The sequence below is a fragment of the Cyphomyrmex costatus genome, unplaced genomic scaffold (genome assembly GCF_001594065.2).
Source record: "Cyphomyrmex costatus isolate MS0001 unplaced genomic scaffold, Ccosl1.0 scaffold20, whole genome shotgun sequence".
NCBI lineage: Eukaryota > Metazoa > Arthropoda > Insecta > Hymenoptera > Formicidae > Cyphomyrmex > Cyphomyrmex costatus.
In genome coordinates this window covers 986491-1007334 of record NW_017276039.1, presented here as the reverse complement: position 1 = coordinate 1007334, position 20844 = coordinate 986491, and the positions used below count along the sequence as shown (strand labels likewise).

General features: G+C 28.4%; 1 protein-coding gene across 1 annotated transcript; it reads right to left on the bottom strand.

The window, feature by feature from the left end:
• Positions 1-5221: 5221 nt before the first annotated feature.
• Positions 5222-15173, bottom strand: LOC108773237 (indole-3-acetaldehyde oxidase-like). Its single transcript, XM_018538981.1, has 16 exons — positions 15055-15173; positions 14557-14688; positions 14081-14237; positions 13182-13389; positions 12207-12733; positions 11822-12119; positions 10197-10715; positions 9759-9942; positions 9067-9363; positions 8262-8700; positions 7801-7929; positions 7164-7294; positions 6578-6839; positions 6369-6465; positions 5787-5897; positions 5222-5322 (listed from the first exon to the last, which is right to left on the bottom strand). Exons 1-16 carry the CDS (start codon positions 15156-15158, stop codon positions 5222-5224), a joined length of 3696 nt encoding a protein of 1231 aa, XP_018394483.1. The 5' UTR covers positions 15159-15173.
• Between the last annotated feature and the right edge of the window lie 5671 nt (positions 15174-20844).

The window sequence follows — 20844 nt, the reverse complement described above, 5'->3', positions numbered from 1 at the left end:
TAGGAATAACGTCTTTTTCAGGATCGACGTGTATTAACAAATATTAAAATCTTTTTAAGACTGTATAATGATAAATAATATTTATATGGGAGTACTACATACGCAGTATACAAAATTCACACATAATTATAATAAGCATTGTGATCCAGCTTTGACTGTTATTAACTTCCTTCTTCTTATTGTTGTTTATCATTATACAGTCCTAAAAAGATTTTAATATTTGTTTAAAAAAATACATTTTACAGTAATACAGTTTTATTTAATTTAATAAACGCACTATTTGCTTTGAGTAACAATTGTTTTTTAAATGTATCAGACAACATCGTCATAGAAGAAATTGTGTTCTCACCAACCACGATACTTGATTCTTCTTAAGGGAAAATTTATGAATACATAAAAAAACCATTTACCTATTTTATAAATGGTTAAATGATAGACATGATTCCATTTCAAATGTAAAATGGAAATGGTTTTCCAAAAAACTATTTAAAATGGAAAATGCAAAATGACATTTCCATTTTAAATACATATTTAAATATGTATTTAAAATGGAACTATTTTAAATATTACCCAGCCCTGGTGCTTTGTAACTTCATGCAGGGGCGCCAACTTTTGCGGGGAGTGTGTGGAGTACTCCACACGCCAGAATTTTTCATGTGTGGAATTCCACATATGAACTATTTTTTGAAAATAACTAGTATTGAGTAAAAATAGAAAAATTTTTTTGGAACTTTGTAACATCTCTCGGAGACGTTATTACGATTCTTCAAAAAGATCAGTGAGAGACTTAGTTTCAGAGTACACAAAACTAATTAAAATATTATTAACAATACCGGTGACGATGTGTACTGCAGAACGTTCTTTCTCTGCCTTGAGAAGATTGAAAACGTATTTACGTATTTTGAATTCATTAGCTGTATTTCACGTGCACTCCGATATTGCTGAGACTTTAGATATAGAAGCATTTATGGATGAATTTATTATAAGAAATAAGAATCGAAGCTCAACGTTTACCCTAAATGATTCACGAACTTAAATATATTTCTAAGAATAATGTATTGATATATAAATGTATATATTCTATTAATATATTAATTATATGCTCTAAATGGTTCACGAAGTTAAATATATTTAATAACAATATATGTATATACAAGAGGCTCCTATGAATAAATCAAATATTAAAATAAATTGCCGTTGATAGTCAACACAGGATGAAAGTGTGTAATAAAATTTATTTAGTTACATAAAATCGCATTGTAATTGTTTTTGACACCATTTATTCCATCAAAGAATTTTTTTAATATTAGTGTAATTCATGCATTGAAAAGGACCTGGACTAAGGTTGAAACGTATGCGATTTTATGTAACTAAATAAATTTTATTACACACTTTCATCCTGTGTTGGCTCTCAACGGTAATTTATTTTAATATTTAAATATATTTCTAAGAATAATATATTAATATATACATATATATACAAACATAAATAAAAATGAGCAACAGCCACAACGCAAGATGTCATTCGCAAAGTCATGTATTTAAAAAGAAAATATAAAAGTAAACGTTTCGGTCAATTTTTGACCATCCTTAGTACAAAGAACTTAACGTATTTAATATATAATTTAATAATAATTCGCTAGATGTTAATAATAATATCATGAAGATTTTTAATAATGTAAGAACGAACAAAACTATGCAATTTAAAAGATGTCAATATTTAAAAGTCAAATAAATTTTTTTATTTTAATTTTCCATATAAACTATTGTATCGTTTATTAGTCAATTGTGTGTACCACACAAACGTATTCGAGATATCGATTTATTATATTAAAAAAAAAAAGAAAAATATGTACATGCATATAAAAATATTTGATATTGCAATTATATTATAATATAATTATTATAATGTAATAATATAATATAATAATAATAATTATTATTATATATATTTATATACCAATTGTAATATAGAATTCTATATAACGTCTTTGCGACGTGACAATTACGTGTTACATGAAATTTTATTAAATAAAGATAAAATAAGAGAAAATATTGTTCATCTTTAAAATATAAACGACAATATCCTAAAAAATTTGACAAACAGCTAAAACAAAAACAGTCAAATTATTTATGTTACGTCATAGCGACGTTCGAAAGACGTATCATATTTTCTGCGACTTTGCTACCAAAATGGCACGTCTTTGTTACGTATGGTGCAGGCAGGATAGCGACAAAACAGAGCATGTTACAAAAAATGACGAATATCATGTAATCTATTTTGACGTTAAAAATTAGTCTCTAGCGTCAGCACGAAAAAGCACCTATACAGAATATCAAAACGTTGTTTGAAAGAATAATACTGATAAAATAGTAATTAGCAAATATTTCAATTCCTATTTGTTTCTTAAAAGTCTAGTAATTATACGCAGTGACAGTGATAAGACGCAAATGTAACCGCACGTAAACGTAACAATGTGAAAAATATTGTGTAGCATTTTAAAAATGACAACACCGTTTATATAGATATATACTCATAGTTATGTAAATATTCATATCGTATTAATAATCACATTAAATATCTAAATAATAATGTACATTAATGTACATTATTATTCAGATATTTTTGCTAAAAACTTGTACTTTCTATTTTTTTTCGTCTTAACGAAAAAAATATACAACATATTTTACAATTTGTATACATATACATATAGAGTTTCTAAAAAGTCCGAAAACGTTAAAATATCTTAAAAGTAATTGACTATAACAAAAAATATGTAAGAAGCAAAGTTGTAGATTATTATTCCTAACTACTGGTAGTTGTAGCAAATAAAATGTATTTGATGTGATATGATTTTGACTTTGGATGGAGTTTGCTATAGGATTGTGTATAGTCAATTGTTCTACAATGTGCTCTTAGTTTCCTGTTTTTTGCTGTTTGTCTCTTGCTCGTTCTTGCCTTTTTGACCAAAAAGCAAGAAACAAACAGCAAAAAACAGGAAACAAAGAGCACATTGTAGAATTACCATTAGCGTTTACCTAAAAAGCATTTACCTTACAGTAAACATTTTAAAAACTTCTTATATGTCAAATAAATTTATTTAACAAATTATAAGGCTAATTCTACAATGTGCTTTTTGTTTCCTGTTTCTTGCTATTTGTCTCTGTTTGTCTCTTGCCTTTTTGATTAAGAAGACAAGAGACAAACAGCAAGAAACAGAAAACAAAAAGCACATTGTAGAATTAGCTTAAGTCGCGAAAAAACAATTTCAATAATAAATGGACTGAAAAAAGAACTTTATCACTACACGTGTCCCAAATATATTTCTCATATCCTTATCAAATGATTGGAATAATGTTCTTTATTATCACAACTTTAATTTGCGACAAAATTGTGCACTTATCGTAATAAACGCAAGCAATGAAAATACGCTACTTAACAGAAAATAAGACACAATTTTAAACTTGCTTAAAATTGCGCAACATTCAGAACATAGTAATTTGATGAAAAATCATTATAGACAAAAAATCAAAAGAGCATTTGAAGGTATGATTTCTCTTTAGAAATCAGTAATTGATATTTTAATCTGACTTATGACGGAGTTATGCGGACACAAAGGAATATTCGTCACATCAGAAAATTTTGTACAAATTTTACAAAGATCTATGACGTGAAATAAAAGTCATACAAAAATGCGGTTTGCAGTAGTCGAAAGAATGACTCTTTATCTTCTTTTTTTAATGAGCGTTGCATAATTTTTTTTTCATTGAGTTATGAAATGTTATAGCAAAAGTGGTCATTTTTCAAATAATACATGTCAAATGGAACAAAACAATAACTTATATCTTGTCTATAGAGAGCAGCAATGAAAATTGGCTATATGGTATTATTGGAAATTGATTCTAATAAATGAATGTAGGTTCCATCCAGAGATTCAATAATATCTTTTTCAAATTGGTCAATTTTTTGTTCCTTGATGTGTAATGTCTCAGAAATGACCTTTTTGCTATAATTTGATTCAGAATCAATTATTTTAATTTTATTCCAATCAATTATGTATGATTGAACTGTAAAATGTGTTCCGTAATGATACAATGTCTGGATTGATCACGTTGTTCATATGCTCATTTTTTGTCGTACTAACATAAGTTTCTCTTAGTTTGCCCACGTAGGAGGCATCGCAAATGTAAATATACGTATATTTTAAAAATAAAAATTTTTTATAATACATATTCTTTAAGTTATTCGAAGTTGCATTTTAGTTAGTTGCTTATTTTTGTTTGATAATCTTGTTCTTTTACTGTATATTCTAGGAATTTGTATAATCTTAATTAACCAAAAAGAATTAAGAGGTGTTAGATAATTCTAAATACATAATTTCAGTAAATTTACGCCGCCACCTATTCTCTAAATCCTAAACACGACAAGTCGCGACGATGTAAATAGCTATAACCTCGCTTAGATGAGGGATCTTTTTCAAGATCTCTGACCTCTCTTAGGCCACACGACCAGTTAGGTAAGCTAGTTAGCTTTAACGCGTGTAAACGCAGGCAGACAGTCTAAAGGTGTAAAATATATTAAGAACACCTTTATTTTATTCAATAGATGTGGTACTCACGTAGGACTAAATGCGACCTACATTAGGCTAAAAAATATTATAGGTCTATATGGGATAAACGCTCCGTTCGAGATCTCCCTTAGGTGGGGTAAAAGTCAAGGTATAGTAGTTGGATGTAAACTAGGCCATTATTTCATAATGTTCTGTATGGGCACAACATCAGAAAATAATTCTGAATGTAAAAATAATTAAATTTTTTATGTATTATTTGTTTTATGTAACCTTATTTTCAAATAACGACCGTTTTTGTACGTGTTTTACTAATTTTTGTTACAATTTCAGTTTTCAGATTACAATATTATTATGTTCTCGCGTTTCCTTAGTATCAGTAAATGCTTCTTCTAGACATACCCTACAGCTCCCGTTCAGTTCACATAATACCTATATAAAAAGTCTGTAACTGGTAAACAATAAATAAAACAGATGTATGTATGGATATTCGTTGTGTCTTGAATTTACTTCTGAATGTATGACTCATATTATAAAACACCCTCTATATATTTTATAATTATATTTTCATATACACAAGATTTTTTAATTTATTCCAGGTATACAGTGATTAAAATAATAACTCGATTATAGTATACATTTTAAATATCGATTTATAGTAGCAAGCAGTTCTCATATTTATTATCAATTTGCACCATGTCATCTTGGCTCGTTAAACTGGTAAGAAGTATACGTTCTGTAGTACATGGTCCATCTGCAAACATTACAAATTATACATATATGTATGTATATATATTGTAATATGATACTTTGTTCTAATAATATTTTACAAGAGTACTTATATATTCTAATTTACAATTAGAGAAAAGTGATTTTATATTAAGTCTGAGTCGTATGTAATTCCACAAAATAATATATTTTATTTTAATAGTTATAATATATATGATATGTTTATGGTTAACATCGAGCAATATGATTATGCGTGATTATTATATGAAATGAATATCCTTTATATATAAGTATTATTTATTGTTTTAGAAAGATGATAAGGAATTAATTAGATATCATAAGTTCCAACGTTTTTCCTTTAAATTATTGCTCCTTATATTTTATTCTTATTGAAACAACTGGGGTTATTAAGCCAAATCATAAAATTGTGATGTATAATATTGTACAAATACATTTAATGTTACAAATATATTTCGACTTAAAACTTACCTAGTCGATACCACTCATCCGTATTCCCTGCATCCGCTCTAGCTGAATTCAGTGCTTCGCGGATCGCTATCGGAATTACGCAACTCATACAAAGCGATGGTTCACCGGTTGCTACAAAAATGTTCCATGATTAATGGCAGGAATGGACTCTTTAATGTTTTTAATTTTTATATGCTTAAAGCAGATTTATTTAAATGTTCTGTTGTTTAGATTCTATTTATAGTTTATTTAAACTAAACTTTTTAAATTATATTTTATTTTTTTGTAGGATCAAGTATAGCTAGAGTGCAGTTCGAGTGCAAATTTGAAATTTATGATTTTTATTTTAGACGAATTTTTTTAAGAACCAGAAGCGTTTTAAAAATATTGTTGAAGACCATATTTAAATTTTTGATCTAATTTTGTTAGTGTTTTCATTGAAATTATAATTGAATATTTCTTGGTAATACTGACAAATTATAAATATGTTTTGTCTCTATTCTGCATTCATCGACTCAATTGTATAAATATAATTTGTAGAAAACATTTAAGTTTTGCTTTTAATAGGAAATAATAGTTTAAATAAAAACGTATTAATCTCACCTTTTGAACCAAACATACCGAATGTGTTGACCGAATTTTTGCGTAAATATATGCGGAAATCTTCAGGAATATCCTTCGCTACTGGTGGTTTATAATTCTGTGAGAAAGAATTGAATTCTTTAGATAAATGTTTAAGAATCTCTCAATGAATCGAAGCACTTGCTTCTTAGAAGTAACAGCTCAATTGAAATTTGACGAATATAACGTACCCAAGTTCTGTCATTCGTTAATACTCCTGTATTAGGATCGTACACCAGGTCCTCAGAAGTCCAATATCCTATTCCCATTACGAAAGCTCCCTCCACTTGACCGACGTCTATTGCCGGATTTAGGCTTACACCAGCATCTTCCATCAAATCAACTCTTCTGATAATATGCTGGCCGGTCAATACATCAATCTCTACTTCAGCAATGGTGACACCATAAATGTTGTAAGGCTTTAACTCGTCTTTTGTTGGCCCGGTTGGCACCCTGCCAAGAAATAAGTTATATACAATAAATAATGACTTATTTAATATCAAGACATGTCTATCATTTTGTAAATACAAGATTCTCATGTATTTATTTATTAAAATTGTATTGAAGGCATACTGTAAATATGCTTACTGCTATAATACGAATGAAATATTTAAACTGCATCTTTCACAATCTATTATTTATTTCAAACAAAAATAGCAATTATTTTTTCTGAACAAATGTACAATACTTTTAGAAAAATGTTTTAAAGTACTTTATGAAAATTTTGAATGATATAATGTGTAATTGATATTTTAAATATGACCTAATGACTCTTACATGTAACGTGCGCATAAATCAATGTCTTTTTTATATGCTGCGAAAATAAGATCCTTCCAAGTCGGATTTCCCATTTCTTCTTTTATTGGTTCAAGTCTCTTCAAAATCTCATTGCAAGCTTGAACTGTTGCCTGGCATAAATTCAATTATTTATATCATCGCTAAATATGATAATGTGTATATTTTATGTTGTTTTTTTTTTAAGTCTCGTAAGAGTTTAAATCATCTGTCACACACAAATGTCCGAAAAAAATTTGATTCTTCTTAAAACAAGTGGTTAATCATAAGACCTTAAGAGATACATCTTTCTTATGATTATCTAGTCTTTAATTCGAGGTACATTCATGATACATTCCCTCAAAACTAATGCTTGGATTTGATTGTTATTAATTATCTACGAAACGGTAAGATGTCAAAAAGTGTTTTAGATAAAACATTAAAAGTTTTTTATATACTTGATTAACTGTGTATTTTGAATTTTCTAAAATCTAACATTTTTTGATTTTTTTTGTCTTCATTAATTTTGAGCTAATACGTGTCACATAGATTATTGTGTTTAACAATTTGTTTCAAAAAGAATCGTATCGACTTTGAACAGCTACTGCGATTTCTTGTTAGAGGTGATGTAAATACTTACGTATCCGCAGGATTGTGTAGTAATATCGCCTCCAGTATTCGCATTATTGGGTGCTATTATATTATTACTTCGTTTAACGGAGACTAATTCCAGATCGATTCCTAATGTGTAAGCTACCATTTGAGCAATCTATAATAGTATCAATAATATATTTTTAAGTATTTAAAAATATGAAGTATTGTATTTATATTAAAATGTAGTACTTTCTATATAAACGACTCTACTATGTAAATAATTTTTATTTAAAATTAAAAAAAAATGTATCCACACAATAGACCATGTACAAAAATCCGAAAAGATCGAATAGCAAAATTTTAATAATTATTTTTTTTAAATAGATATCTTATTTTATACTGAAATAAATCTGTTTCTTATCAATTGCCTTTTCTTTATTTGTTTATTCGATTATTGGATGAAAAGAATAAAAGAAATTGCTTCAATAAATAAATATATTTTCATACCTTGGTATGTATTGCTTGACCGACATCAATTCCGCCAGTTGTCACGCAAACCGAACCGTCACGAGCGCAAATAGACACCATTGCGTTGAATTGTCCAAAATATATTATCGGAAATTTCATTATTACTGTAGCAATTCCCTTTTTTTTCCAACGATTCTGAGTGTTGAATATTTCAACGGTTCGCTTTCGTACCTCATAATCGGCCGACTTTGACAAATCTTTTATCATAGTTTCGTATACACTTTTATCTACATCATTCATATTTGATAATCTGATTTCTACCGGATCCTTTTTTGTCACTCTTGCTATGTGCTCCATTATATTTTCGATCATCGCTACTGCTTCCGTATTTCCTGGTGCTCGACACAATGTATTTGACGCTAAATCAGTTCGTACGTCAAATCCGTTGAACGACCAAGTATCGGTCGCATAGCCGCAACTATAATAAAAATATTAATTGTGTATACTGTATATGAACTAATTGAAAACTAAAAATAACTAGAAAATTACGCTTATATAAGCATTAAAATGATATAGATAGAATTTTCTAAATTTGATTTAGGTAGTTTTAAGAAATTATTTTGATTGTTAATTATAACATAACTTTATTTAAATTAATATCACCATTGTATACAAAAAATACAGTGTATAATAAAAATGCTTTTAATATTAATACTTATTTATTGGATTTGACAAGTAAAAAAAACTTTAGCAGAAAAAATTAATTAATTTTTTATATACAGTTATAAATTGCTTATATATGGTATTTGCTCATACAGGTACTACTTTGTTATATTTTCAATACCTTTGCATGCTGCCAACCACTATGGCAGCTTGTGATTCATTGAAATTGGAACCGCAGTTGCTCCAGTGTTTTGAGTTGAGGTACTGGATAACTCCGTCATTATCCACTCCAATTTCATATTCTTGACGCGTAGAATATCTCTTACCTACCGATAGCATGTTGCTCTCTATCGTCATAACGAATCGTGCTGGACGATTCAATTTGTAACATACCAATGCACAAGCACATGAAATGTGCGCGTTGCGTGAGATTCTCGATCCGAATGCACCACCAACTCGCCTGACGTACACATTGATGCTAGAAGAATTAAAGATTAGTTTTTTTAATTTATAAAATACATTTGTGACGGACCTGTTTAATTTATTGGAGAAGTGAAATCGTTTTTTATGATTTTACTTTATAGGTATAATCACTTTAAATTTTTAATCTAGGTAACTTTTTCTTATAATTTCCACGATGCGTTAAGAGTAAATTAAAATATAAAAAATAAAGTGATGGTATAGATACTAAATATAGATCACATCAGCTTATTGCTTTGGAGAAGACCTTATTAACACTGTCAACTCATACGGATTACATTTTACGATTAAACTAATGATATAAATACTTTAACATTTTTGAAAGATTTATGTGAGAGTTTAAGAAGACACTTGACATATAGATAAGGTCGTCTCAATAAATTGATTAGTTACCAATTATTCTGAACATTAAGACAATTCGCGATCGATATTTGAGTAAGATCCATCCATTGCGACGTTGGATAGACGTCCATGCCATCTTCTGCAGGAACACACACGCAAGATTGAGTTTCCATGGTGAAATGATACTGGCTGCCGCATTGAAAAACGCCTTTTATTACATGTTGGGTATTGTTTCCTAAAAAATAATAGAAAATAATCTTCCAATTATATATATTATTATTCTAGTATTATTTTTTCGTTTTTAATATAGTAATAGTTACTAATACTATTATACAAGTTTAACAATAAATATATAATTTATCGCATCCTTTTTCCCAATATAATTGCGAAATATATTTGTATTAATTTTCTTCTGATAATTGCAAAATTAACAAGAAAACAATATAATTAAGAACGTTAAATCTAGTATGGTACTGTATTAATTTCTACCTTTACTTTTTGCTGGAATGTTGGCGCTTTGCCTGATTCTAAGATTGTCCTGTGATTTTAGAGCATCCTCGATACTTATCACCGGCTTCGTTTCCAGAGATTCGCTATAAGTAATTTTCACCAATGCCGCGGCCTCATTTGCCAAATCATGCGTCTCCGCGACAATTACGCCGACCGGTTGACCAGCGTACAAAACATCATTTTCAGCAAACAGTAATTCATCCTCTTGCAAGAATAACAACTCACTATCGGCGGAAATGCACAGATTCTTTCCCGGTACATCATTGGCGCTGAAGAACGCTACTACGCCTTTCATTTTAAGCGCCTTGTTTGCATCTATACTATCTATCTTGCCATTACCGATTTCAGTGAGGACGAAAGCGCAAAAGACTTCTCTAGGAAATGAAGGGAGGTCATTGCAATATTGGACTTCGCCTGATGTTTGTTTAATGGCATCTAACTTCGTTATAGGCTTATTCACTGGCCATATGTTCGCATTTGTATCGTAATCCTGTGTACCTATAGTGACGATATATATATATATATATATATATATTTTGTATGCTCATTTTGAACAATCAGAACATATATATCACTAATTTATACATATCTATCAATTATAATATAGGCATATTTCTATATTTTTTTTAGTATCAAAATTATTAAAAGCATTAAAAGTTTTCAAATTAATATTTTGGTTGTATACCTGATGATAGACCTCGTTCTAACAACGAGCCTCCACTACGAAGTCTGGGATCTACAATTTCCGGTCTAATACTTAACGCAAACTTGTAAAATAATCCTTCGGCGAGCGTTCTGCGGAATTCCGGTGAATAGTCCGGCAACACATGGTCAGGTTGCAGTTCGTTATGCAATGTAGTAAAGGCTACCTTCAGTACTTCTTTATCAAGGATCGATTTTCCCACCAGAAATTGCTCTGTATTTGCTGCGTGCAAAAACTGTTTATTGATACCACCAAAGATGATGTTAGGTTTTTCCAATACCTTTTCATTAAAAATATAAACAAGAATTCATGAAATACAGGTAATTAATAGTAACATTGTATGAACATTATAAAAATATTTTGTTACTTTGCCACCGCCATCGAGTTTGAAGAGGAAGCCGGCATTGACATGTGCGTGAGCATTCTGGGCTCTCGGCATGATCTTGTAAGATTTAAATTCATAATCATTGGATAACGGAGGTAATATAATGCTGTAGATGATTTTATGGAACATATTAAGCTTCAGAAAGTCCGTAAGGAACAAACTTCGCTTCCTACTTGGTGATTCTAGAACATGTACTTGAGCACCAACGGTCTCTAATATCAAAAATATATCAGATGGGAACTCATTGTGCTCGTGTTTGATCATTAAGTTACCGGCGATGCTACCGGTATTTCGCACGGGTACGTTTGCGATCATTTCTACATGTTCGGCTAATTTATTTATATATATATATATATATATATATATTTTGTATGCTCATTTTGAACAATCAGAACATATATATCACTAATTTATACATATCTATCAATTATAATATAGGCATATTTCTATATTTTTTTTAGTATCAAAATTATTAAAAGCATTAAAAGTTTTCAAATTAATATTTTGGTTGTATACCTGATGATAGACCTCGTTCTAACAACGAGCCTCCACTACGAAGTCTGGGATCTACAATTTCCGGTCTAATACTTAACGCAAACTTGTAAAATAATCCTTCGGCGAGCGTTCTGCGGAATTCCGGTGAATAGTCCGGCAACACATGGTCAGGTTGCAGTTCGTTATGCAATGTAGTAAAGGCTACCTTCAGTACTTCTTTATCAAGGATCGATTTTCCCACCAGAAATTGCTCTGTATTTGCTGCGTGCAAAAACTGTTTATTGATACCACCAAAGATGATGTTAGGTTTTTCCAATACCTTTTCATTAAAAATATAAACAAGAATTCATGAAATACAGGTAATTAATAGTAACATTGTATGAACATTATAAAAATATTTTGTTACTTTGCCACCGCCATCGAGTTTGAAGAGGAAGCCGGCATTGACATGTGCGTGAGCATTCTGGGCTCTCGGCATGATCTTGTAAGATTTAAATTCATAATCATTGGATAACGGAGGTAATATAATGCTGTAGATGATTTTATGGAACATATTAAGCTTCAGAAAGTCCGTAAGGAACAAACTTCGCTTCCTACTTGGTGATTCTAGAACATGTACTTGAGCACCAACGGTCTCTAATATCAAAAATATATCAGATGGGAACTCATTGTGCTCGTGTTTGATCATTAAGTTACCGGCGATGCTACCGGTATTTCGCACGGGTACGTTTGCGATCATTTCTACATGTTCGGCTAATTTATTTAGATATTGAAAGTTGGGTTCGGTTGAATATTTGTGGAAGGTCTCTAGTGCCACGGCGAGAGTTACATTTCCTCCTAGGGCCAGATAGTCTCTGGTTTTTTGGATATTACGCAAATCTGATATATCGTTTATATCAATGCATAAATCTTTTTTACTCGAGCGATAAACACCTGCAAAATTAAATTTATATAATATTATATAAACTAAGGTTTACTTTTTACATTTAATGAATCGCGAAAATTAATAGTACTATCAAATGACATTATAGAATAATTAAAATTATCGAAACCTCTTAAAGATTTTTATTTTCTTTAGTAAATTTTAATAAACCTTACAATGTTATCACAAGAGAAGTCAGTATCAATTTAAAAAAAATTATTAATAAACACAGCGTGTAATTATTACTGAAGGCTGACGTAATGAAAATATATATTATATATATGTATATATAATTATATATGGATTCTTTAATTATGTGACGAATTAATTATATTGCAGAAATATTAATATTTCATTTTATTGAAGGGTTTACATTTTCGTAATAAAATATTTTGATGAGAAAAAAATATACTTTTTTCAGTTACTTAAAAGTAATGACACGTTTCAATAGAATATTACCATACGCAGTATTTCCTCCATTCAATATATAAGTAGCTCGTGGATTTTGTTGAAATATTGTAAATAGATCTCTGATAGAGTAAACTTTGTAAAATTTTGCGTCCTCCAATACTATGTATATCATGTTTACACGTGATAGTTGCTTATCGCAGCTGTTATCTGTACATAGCATTCCATATTTCGGGCACGTTTTGATCTTGTACAATTCCTGCGAAGTATGTTTTATTATACTTATAAATAACAGAATGTATTATACAAAAATATATCTCAAACATGCAACTGCGTGACGGTTACTTTCGGCCTTGCAATATTATTAAATAATTATTATTATCCCCACCATAAAAAATTAAATCTCCGAATTTGATGCCAGCATTTTGAATACTGCAAAGAACGTATTGTAAAAAATATTACTCAATCAAGATCCAAACCTGCAGTATTCTGTAACTATCGTTAAGGCAGTTAACGACATCGTTGCGCAGATATCTTATGCCGGTATAAAAAGCTGCGCAACCATATCGTTAACTATCTTAACGAGTTACAGAATACAGGGGCCGGACAGTTTTGTCTTTTCCAATTCGATTGCGGAGGCCTATAGCTTATGAAGTCTAAGTAGCATTAGTCGTAATAATGGGTGTATATTTACTATCTACACTTAAAAATTATTATATTAAGTTATTAAGATCTAGTCTTGAATAAATTGGCCCTTTTCTTATTTATTTGATTTATTTATATAGCGGTTTCGATTAACTTAATATTACAATATAAAAAAAATTTTTTAGTCACGACTAAATAATAATTATCACAATAATAAAATGAAGTTTCCTTTTTGACAAAATTAAAGAAATTTTGATATAAAAATTAAATTTTTGTAAAGACATTAAAACTTTTTACACAAGCACCTCGATGTCGTTGATGTTTTTCACCATCGATGGTGGTGCGTCATTGGCAAATCCCTTGAACGCATCCAAAATCGAACGATATCCAGTACATCGACAAATATTCCCACCGAATGAATTTTCGATTTGTTGCATAGACAGCTTTTTGTCACGCATGAGACTATGAATTATAAACAACAAATATATATATATATATATATATTTACGCTGTTTTTGTTTTACAAACATTTGTTGACACTTTATTTTAATTTATGACTTGTTTGTTTATTATTGGATTATTAATAATTATATAGGAATTCATTTAATAATATATTCATATGTATGTTCATTTTTCTGAAAAGTACAGTCTTAAATGTGACTTTATTGTAATACCAGCAATTCCAAACAGATTTCATCAAGAAGAAAAAAATGAAATATATCTGAAGTATATAATATTCCTTTAAAATTACAAATTAATTAACTATTTTAATAATACCTACCCATACAGATTCATTACCATACCAGGAGAACAATATCCACATTGAGAACCATTTTTATCAGCCAGTGCAGCTTGAATTGTGTGATAACCATCTCGCTTGTTACCTAAGCTTTCAATAGTATAAATATCCCATCTGCAATATTTGATATATAATATTAGTGCATGAAACATTAATATTAGCTTAAATTTGATAAGTTCAAGAAAGTAAGATGTGAATTAACAATATAAATATAAAGAGATATAGTTTAATATTTTAAAAGAGTAATTTCTGGTGTCAAGTATAACAGTAATGTCATAACATCAATTCACCTATAAAAATTTGGCATTCGATGCAAACTTTTATAATTCAAGAACATGTTTAAAAATAATTTATGTAAAAAAATTATTACGTACATCTGGACTCAGATGATGATGAGAAAACTAAATTATTTTAATGATTGAAGTTTTCTTGGATATAAAATGCAATGTATGCACGATCTGAAGAAGTTAACATACGTACCCATCGCATATGAGTATCGGTACTAGACAAGAATTCACGGCCATTGTTTTGTCTTTAATTTTCACAGCTACAATACAGGCACCACAGCCACCCTCGTGACACATTGCTTTTGTGCCACGTAGTTTCGCATAATCGCGAATGTAGATGTTGAGGGATATGCAAGTCTGTATACAAACGTGACAATCGTTTCCATTCCCTGATACTGAAAACGACTTTGCAAATAAAATCGAAGTAAAATTTATAATTGTATAATATAACATTTACATTATTGCATTTTATTTCTAAACTCAATGTTATAATTTATATAGTTTTATGAATTTTTATAATATATGTATATAATACTTCTTTTACGTAAAATTTTCACAATATAATGATTTTTGTCATAACATATATTTGATAAAAAAGTTTTAAATTAGATTTTTATAATATATGAACATTGAATTTTAATATATTTTTATTGCAATCTAAATTATTTCACTTTTTAATATAAAAATATCAATAAAAAGGTCCATATTTTCTTAATATAATACGTACCAGCATGTGGAACTCCATTAATTGTAAAATTAACATAGTCTTTTAAGTCTCTATTTCTGAAATTAAACTTTAGTTACATTGGATACATTTTAACGTTATTATCAACTCCAAAAATGTAGATCCTATTTTCTACGAATGTTTTACTGTTTAATTTGATACTGGACAATATACAAATAAATATTAAGGGGATAAGAAATATATAATTTACGATATTTTTGTAAAAATATTATAATTTCTTAAATTTATGCACCTACATTATATGAATTTCTTCACATTCTGTTGCTGTTTCCATGTTTATTCTTTAGTTGTGTCAACGTAATAAAATTAAGATTTCGTTTTTCTTGTTCAAGTTCTATTAATTGTTATGAGATGTCGAAACGTTTTCTGAAAATATAATATTTAGGAATTATTGGATAATACGGCTTCTTTTATAATACATTGATGTCACTAAAATTAGGCAGTAACAATGATAAGACTTTGAATGAAAGCGCTAATACAAATCAAATGTTTATGAATTTTATTTTCAAAATAGCTATTATAAACACAAATCCATTTACAAATAGGTATTCGTAAATGGATTTGTGTTTATAATAGCTATTTTGAAAATAAAAGTTTAATTTTAAAAATCAAATTTATTAGCTTTAATCATATTGTTTTGGAGGACATGGAAGAATACAAAAAAATTTTACTCTACGAGAATTAGATTCAAAAGTTATGTCGAACAGAATTGTATCATGTTTGAAACTGTATACAATCATATTCTACACCTATAGTTTCAAACATGATACAATTCTGTTCGACATAACTTTTGAATCTAATTCTCGTAGAGTAAAATTTTTTTGTATTCTTCCATGTCCTCCAAAACAATATGATTAAAGCTAATAAATTTGAATTTTAAAATTGAACTTTTATTTTATTAAATTATATAAATGTAATAAAAACTTATATAATACGTTATTTCTGTTTGTGTTATTATTTGTCAGTTATACCAATATCGACGAGACATTTGTGCTAGCAATCCTCTGTCTAAAGAAGTATCGACTCTTCAAGTGCTTTTTCATACTGACATTCGACGTGCATTGTTAGCGTCGAAACAAGTCACGTGACAAAAATTCAACGTGGCGAGTATCAAGCGTCAATTTTGACGATATGATCCATTTTAATGCTGACCTTCGAGTGTCAGAATAAAAAAACACTTTCACGGAATGTCAAAACGTTATTCGGAAGAATGATGCTGATAAAATAGTAATTAGCAGATATTTCAATTTCTGTTTACTTTCCGAAAGTCAAATAATTACACATTGGCGATGATAAGACTGTTATACTAAAAGTAACAATATGAAAATTTCGTATATCATTTTAATATAATGACTACACCGTTTATAGATATACTCATAGTTATAAGCACGGAGTGTTTGTATCATATTAATGATTATAATGTAATACCATCAAATACTTCTAATTATTTACAGTTGAGTATTGAATGGAGTATTGAATGGAGTTACGCAACAATAACGATATAATATTAATTGTACGCATTTAATAAGCATTTAAGAAAATATATGAAGTAGTAAAAAATTAAAGGTTAAGTATAGCACGTACACGCAAAGCGCGCGTATGTGCTGTCCAGTACGATAACAAACTTGATAATTTATTTTAAAACTGTTATTTTTGCAATAAATTTTTACTTCATGTTTTAATGTTTTTTTAAATAGCATATTTTGCAGAATTTTCAAGTAACATGAGTTTAAATATATTTTATAATGTTGTTGCAAACATATTGTCATTATAGCTCAAAAAAGAAATATTTTAACGGTATGAGATTATTCTTGAAATGTTAATAAATGATGGTAACATTGTATACTTTAACATCATTCAGAACTCTAACTTTCCTTACTGATTATTACGTATTTTCGCTTAATATTTTGTCTTTCTTTATAAGAAACTTTTTGGAAAATTGTAATCTTAACAAAGAAAATATGCAACATATTTGACCTATTTTAATAATATACAGGGACACCAAAAAGTTCGAAAACGCTAAGTTATCTCGAAAACAATTGAGTATAATAAAAAATATGTAAAAAGCAAAGTTGTAGAACTTAATAAAGTATACTTAATGTGATAAGAATTTACTCTGAGTGAAGTTTGCTATAGTTAATCTAATATTTCAGCGTTTATCTAAAATACCTAAAATACTTTTACCTAAAATGCGTTTGCTCTACAGAATAAACATTTTAAAAGACTTTTTATATGTCAAATAAATTTATTTAATAAATTGTATGTCGCAAAAAAAATAGTTTCTAGAATAAATGGATTGTAAAAAACTTTATCACTACACGTATTCCAAGTGCATGTATTTCTCATATTCTTATCAAATAATTGCAATAATGTTTTTTTTATGATATTTCTAATTTGTGACGAAATTGTGACATTATCGTAATAAACACAAGAAAGAGAGTAAGTAAAAATATATTATGTAACATATTGTATTTTAAAAATTTATTATTATTAAGTTGTCACGTTGGAATAATAAAAGAAGCATTTTGATTTTAATTTCTAATTCAAATTTGTTATAAAAAAAAAAAGGATTAAATTTGGTTTTTCAATACGATGACTATAAAAATAATATATACAATCAGAATAAAATTTTTTCACACAAAAGATCAAATGTGAATGCTTTAACAGAAAGAAGAAAATATAAGAAAAACTCATTTAAATGTAATTTGATTTCAAAAATTATATATGTATATAAATTGAAAAAGAAAAAATATAGTTACCTGTAAAATACGAGCACAAACTGAACGAAATTTTGAATATAATGTCGTCAACGATTTTATAGAAAAGGTGTTGTGTTAGTTTTAAGAGAGATAATTGGAATGGATTAAGGAGAAGGAATAAGAAAAAGGTCAACTTTTTAGAAGGCTTCGATGTTACGGTAGAAGAGTGGGGAAAATCAGGTACATTTGGAGGGAACCAATAGATTAAGATAACCGAAAGATAGTTCTCTAAAAGGTCCATATTAATATTAAAATTCCTACATTCTGCTTGTTTAATCCGTGATTCTTAATATAGATAATTTGTGAGACAATGTCTTATTAAAGAATTTATTATTTAAAAAAATATGTATTTTATCATGATATTAAGTGGGACCTTTGAGGTTTGAAAAAATCAAGAATTTTTTGTTTAAATTTATAGTTTGATTGTTAAGAATAATATTTCAATAGTTTTAAGTCGGTATCTCAACTGTATATTCTGTTAGAACCAAAATCTTGTCTCGCTTTATTTTGCCGTCGCGTCAGCCAAGCTCCGTGAATGGAAGGTAATTTAAATTTTCAAAAGACAGGTTTTGGCAGATGAAGAAACTGAAAGACATTTATATACAGTAGGCATTACAGATTAAAGATATAATTCCAATTTATAAGTTTATGAAAGATAAAAAATCAGTAAACTTTAAATGTGTTTTTCTTAAAATAAATTAAAAATGCGATTTGTTAATATCTGAGAAATGTTCTTTGATCTTAGTTTTTAATTGTCTTTTGTGGTCAATTATGTTGTCTAGTATTATAATTTATTAGCACTATATTATCCACTATTAGAGTTACATCAAGAAAGCTGATCGTCAATGGCCAATCTCATTTTTATAAATTGTAATTGTTTGTGAAAGGAATTAAAAATCTTTAATATATCATATTTAAATAGATAATTAATTGATGCTGTATGCAAGTAAAAAAGTAATATCCTCTAAGTTTCTATAAACAGAAGATTATAGTAGATATATAATTGGGAATAGACTCCTGAATGTCTTTCAAAATCATATAGGTAATCACTGGCGATAATGATGAGTCTATGTGTGTGTGACATTAAAATACAACATCATGGATTCAATAAGCAGAATGATCCAGATTTTTCACCAGAGAATTCTGTTTTGGTTTTTAACTTAATTACCGTTTTCTTAACGTACCTGACTTTCTCTCTTTTATTTTCCACATTTCTACCTTGTATCACATATAGGAATCTTGATTGACCTCTTCTTATTTTTTCTTCACTTGATTCATTCCTAATGTTTGTCTCAAAACTAACAAACATTTTTTCTTTTGCTGCTATAATATGTTCCAAAGTATTTATATTCTGTTCAGTTCGTATTGTCATTAGGCAATTCTTAATTTCTTTTTCTTTTTCAATTTGCATTTATTTTTTGACATCGAGGATAGTTTATATATATATATATATATATATATATATATATACACCAGTTCTGACTCAGGAGCTCTGAAGAGGATAAACGAGTAGGGAGTTTACGAGTTGCGGGACAAGAAACAGGAAAATACGTCACTATAGGAGCGGGATCTCCCCCCTCTCTTATCACTTTATTCATCTCGGAGATCCAAAGTTTGGCTTACTATCACCACATTCCAGTGAATTTACATATGGTATATGTATATTTTTTCTTTCTATTAAAACATTCGTCCACGTTAGACATTTTGTAAAAAATATTTATCGTAAAGGAAAGTTGCCGATTGTGTGTATGTGTAGATACCTAATATCAATCTAAACACTTCATCAATATTTTATATTATTAACATTTACAGTTAGTAATAAAAATATAAAATAAATAAAAAATAAGTAAAAATATAGACATAAAAAAATTTAATAGGTTACATCTTATTTTGTGCTAACAGCATTTTTAAAAATTAGAAAGAATTATTAATTTTTTTATTCTGATTTTAATCATGCAATTTTATATTTTCATGAAAAAAGGTATGAAAAAGAGAGAAAATACATATTTGCATTCTTAAACAAAAGTAACAGATTGTTATTCTTTTTTTGAAGGGGGGGTTTTACTTCTTTAAAGATAAGTTCGTTATACTTTTTCTTTTTGTAAAGCGTAGTATGAATAATAAATAAATAGAATTATTTTCAACGAGATGGCTTAAGAATAGCATGCATAGCATTGTAGACAAGATATATTGTATTGTTTCGTGGCAATGGTTTAGCTCACATTAATTAATTTTGTAAATCAATTAGTACGGTATAATCGCAATTAATTATTTCATGTCAACTAATCAATTATTTCAAAGCTTATTTATCTCATTTTATATTTGATTAACTTATCATATGATAAAAATAACATGTTAATGTATGTATATATATGATAAAAATAAACATTTTTTATAATATACATATTTTCTTAAGTTATTCGAAGCTGCGCTTTATTTTGGTCGTTGCATATTTTTGTTTAATAATGTTTTTTCATTA

Bases quoted from the DNA above. Each gene is read 5' to 3' on its own strand.
- LOC108773237 (XM_018538981.1), bottom strand. From the start codon at position 15,158: ATGTGTCACGAGGGTGGCTGTGGTGCCTGTATTGTAGCTGTGAAAATT. The intron at 9,364-9,758 runs GTAACTAATCAA...TAATTCTTCTAG, and splicing joins CTTAATGTTCAGAATAATTG to CATCAATGTGTACGTCAGGC. The intron at 7,930-8,261 runs GTATGAAAATAT...ATACTATTATAG, and splicing joins GTCAAGCAATACATACCAAG to ATTGCTCAAATGGTAGCTTA.